Source organism: Cariama cristata, unplaced genomic scaffold (genome assembly GCF_000690535.1).
Source record: "Cariama cristata isolate BGI_N322 unplaced genomic scaffold, ASM69053v1 scaffold23415, whole genome shotgun sequence".
Taxonomy (NCBI): Eukaryota; Metazoa; Chordata; class Aves; order Cariamiformes; family Cariamidae; genus Cariama; species Cariama cristata.
The window spans coordinates 4,192-7,925 of record NW_009618474.1 but is presented as its reverse complement, the minus strand read 5'-3'; the positions used below and the strand labels follow the sequence as shown (position 1 = coordinate 7,925).

Here is a 3,734-nt window from a genome sequence, read left to right as displayed (position 1 = left end):
GGCTCAGCAGGGCATCAAACGCCGTCTGCCGAGCCCTCGGAGGTGTCGAGCTGCTGCAAGGAGAGCTGAACTGCGCCTGAAAGCTGAATTCCCTCCCTGACGGCGATGAGGGTGGAGTGGCCCTTTCCCTGCTCTCCATCCTTTCCTGCGGGTAGGTGCCCCGGTGGGAAGCGGAGAGGGGATGGTGCAGGACTCTGGGCCAGCACAGCTCTCCTGGTTGTCCCGTCCCACGCGGTGTCAAAGGGACGCCTGGACACGGAGATGCTCTGTGATGATGAGAGGAGGTTCGGAGACCTGCGCCGGCCGTGAAGCTAACACCTAAAGCATCTAACCGCCGTAAAGGGAAATGCACGTGACTCCTCTGTGCGTGAAACCTGGTTTTGCTCGGAGGCGGTGGCTGAGCCCCCTCTGCAGCGCTGCCCTTGTGCCCTGTCCCGGGGACGCTTGTGTAATTCGGGGATCCGGTTACTGCCCACTGCGGTGCCCGGGCTGCTGGGCTCGGCTGCTGCCCCGGTGCCGGAGCCCGCTGTGCCGGTGAGAGCGGGCAGGTAGTGCAATGCTTCCCGTTGAAATAATGAAGAGTTTGATCTCCAAGGAGTGCTGCCTTGGAAGGGGGACAGGAGATAGCAGGGATGGAAAAGCTGAACTGAGAGCAGCGGTGGGCTGTCGGGGGTTTCCAGCAGGTTGTCCATCTGCTGCCATCTCCCCTCTGCAAAGGGTTAACTCTGGTTGTGCTCCGCATTACTGGGGTTACAGAATCTCGTACTTCTGGAGCTGCTCGGAAGCCAGTGGGAGGGGAGAGTGTCCCCAGGCCGGTACCCTCAGCTGGGGTGGGGTGGGAACAGTTCACCCTTGCTGAACCTCAGGGAAACATGAGGTGCTTTTCCCATCCCAGCCTCCTCGTTGCAAGCCAAGAAATACAAATCTTGTTGCAGCCACAGGCTGCCCTGGATACCGGAGCTAATTTAGGGACCTGGACCGTGTTGCTATACAGCCCCAAATATGTTCGATGTGGAGTTCCCGTGACCGGAGCAATGCCTGTCACACCAGGACATCACCCACCCGTGGTTTCACTGCTGGCTGTGGCTCAGGAGCAGAGGAGGGAGCAGGAGGGAAAGTCATCGGCTGTGGGAGCTGTCGGCTCCTGCCTGAAGAGGAGAAACTGGTGAGAAACGGGTGGAAGTTCTGCCCTCGCCCTGCCTGGACCAGGACCAGACGGTGCTTTCCCACCCCTGTGCCGTGTTCGGCACATCCCCGGCTGCCCGGGGCGCAGGGAGCCGGTGCTCCGTGCTGAGGGCGGGATGGGGGTTGTGTGGGTACGGTGGGTGATGCCAGGCTGGTGGGTTGCTTCTTCTGTGGTTTGGGCATCGCCACATCCCCTCCCGCATCCCCCTGCAGCGGTAATGGCCTTCCCCACGCAGCCTCATTGCGTCTGGCCTTCAGCTGTCTGTCACACCGCTGTCACCTGCCACTGGGAACATTTCCTAAATAGACCAAATCGTTCCCTTAATGAGACTTAATCTGCTCCTCTGCCAGCGGGGCGAGCGGGATCTCCATCCCGCGGCTGGCGGGGCAGCTGGAACTGTTTGAGCGCGCGGGGGCAGCTGTTTGCTCGCCGGCGGGTGCCTGGGTACAACAGCGAACGTCAGGGCTGTGCTGGTACAGGTAATGGTGACCGCTGCCTCCTGGTTCATTAGAAGTACAATTAAGCTCCTCTAAAAGCGCTCTGAGTGACCTCTGAAAATTGGGTATATGTTCCTGTACATCTCCTGTTTGTCTCGCGCAGAATGATGTTAGCCGTCAGCTTCCTCCTGTTCCATTTTCCCCGCGTGTAATTACAAATTGTTTTTTTTCTCTTCAGCTTCCTGGCCCCCCGCGCCAGGCTCTTCGGAGCAGAGCTGCGAACAGCCAAGCTTTCCTCCAGGCCCCTTCCCTGCCTGCGTGGCTCTGTCGCTCTGCTTGCTTACGGCTTCGGCAGGAGCCGGTTTTTAGGGTAATGAAGCAATAGAGGAGCAAGGAGGGGCTGTCCAACCCCCTGCCCTGTTTTGCTTTCACCCCGAGCCTCTCGGTGCGATGGATGTCAAAGGGTTGTGCAAAGGGTGGCTTGGCCACTTTGGTCTTCACTGAGCTTCCAGATGTGGGGTGGCTCCTGGCACCGAACCCAAACCCACCCTGTCATGGGTTTCCTCTGCCTCGGGAAGCAGGAGAGCCGAGGAGGTGGGAGAGGAGCGACCAAAACCCACGTGAGGGGGTTACGGGTGGGTGGCTGCAGTACACATCCTATTTGTCCCTTTCCCCACGGCAAAGGGCACACGCTGTGCCAGGCAGCGATGCAAATTGCCGTTACTCTGCCAGGGCTCCGGCGAGCGCCGTCAGCCAGTGTTTCGTTTATAAGCAGGCAGGGTGCGTCTTTTGGGGCCGCAGCAAGCGTTAACCCGTGTTCCTGTGAAACCCCCCCTGTGGCAGAGGGGTCCTTGCCGTGCGCTGGGCACTGTTTTGGGTCTTGCCAGGCCAGCGAAGCATCCCAGGGGCTGACGCTCCTCCGCTTGCCGGCTGGGCACCCTCCTTTGCCGAGCAGCCCCGGGAGCTCGACTGGGAGGGGGCAGAGGGGCAAGAAGTACGTTTCTGTCTCTGTTTTGGTAAAATGACCAAACCCGCTGTTTCCTGCCGATGCACACGGGGGGGGGGGATGCCTTTCCACGTGCCCCCCCTCGCTGCCGCTTTGAGGTGCAGACGTGCTCCGGGGCGTTTTGCCAAGCCCGACCCCAAGAGTTGCCGGGGACAGGAAGGAAAATGAACTGCGCTCAAGATAGACACGTTTGTTGCTCTATATTTAGGAGTATAATAATTAAGGCTGGTTGTTTATCCTGACAAACATGGTAATTAATAGTCTGTGGCAGACGAGCAAATCCTTCCTGCACCTGGGAACTGAGTTGTCTCTGGGAAGGGCGAGGGCCTCATTAAAGAGCTGCTGCTGCTTGTGAGAAAAGCTGCTATTTAGGGAACATCTGGCTGTTCGCTTCGTCCCCTCCCCAGGTGTGCCTGGCTGCGTGCTGGTGGCCTCGGAAGCCACGGTGAGGGTGCTTCTGTGCCCAGCCCGTGCGTAAGGGCACAGGGCAGGAGGGTCCTGCTGGTCCCGGGGAGCAGAAGGCTGATGAGCGGGGGGCGGTGGGTGGGCAGCGCTGCCAGGGGGCTATGAAGGGGAGAGTGGGGATGCTTGGTGGCACCCAGGGGTGCAGTGGTGTAGGTACCAGCGTGCAGAAGCTTGCTTATAAATGCAGTAGGAAGTCTTGCTGGCTGGTGGCACAGGCTGGCTGGGCACTGGGGAGGCATCTCGGAGGGCAGGGAGACCACAGGCAGCCGGGATAAGCTTTTACTGGCCTTAGAGAGGAGGGCAAGGAGGTGATGAGGATGGGTGGCTCTGCGCTCTTCCCACTAGATGGGGATGGAGGCATTGTACAGAGCACGCCGGAGCTTGCCACGCTGCCGCCCACAGAGAGCACCCACGCTCGGCCTTCGCCCTTGCGTCTTCCCCGAGTGGGCACCGTGCCAGCGGGGTGTCCTGGCCCGGCTCTGCTGGGGGGCTCGGAGCTGATGGGGTCTCGCTTCTCTCGCAGATGCTGCAGGACTGCCCGAAGGCCCGCAGGGAAGTGGAGCTGCACTGGAGGGCATCGCAGTGCGCGCACATCGTCCGCATCATGGACGTCTACGAGAACCTCTACCAGGGGAGGAAG

The 3,734-nt window shown here is 60.4% G+C and overlaps 1 protein-coding gene across 1 annotated transcript in view; it reads left to right on the top strand.

Annotated features, from left to right (window-relative positions):
- The window catches only part of LOC104162210 (MAP kinase-activated protein kinase 2-like), a gene marked incomplete at its 3' end in the record, with an annotated part of 10,282 nt that overhangs the window by 2,363 nt on the left and 4,185 nt on the right, over positions 1 to 3,734 (top strand). Inside the window, exons 2-4 of the mRNA XM_009700883.1 lie at positions 523 to 565; positions 1,155 to 1,182; positions 3,618 to 3,734. Of these exons, the coding sequence (XP_009699185.1) occupies positions 523 to 565; positions 1,155 to 1,182; positions 3,618 to 3,734 (188 nt within the window). The remainder of the gene's footprint in view (positions 1 to 522; positions 566 to 1,154; positions 1,183 to 3,617) is intronic.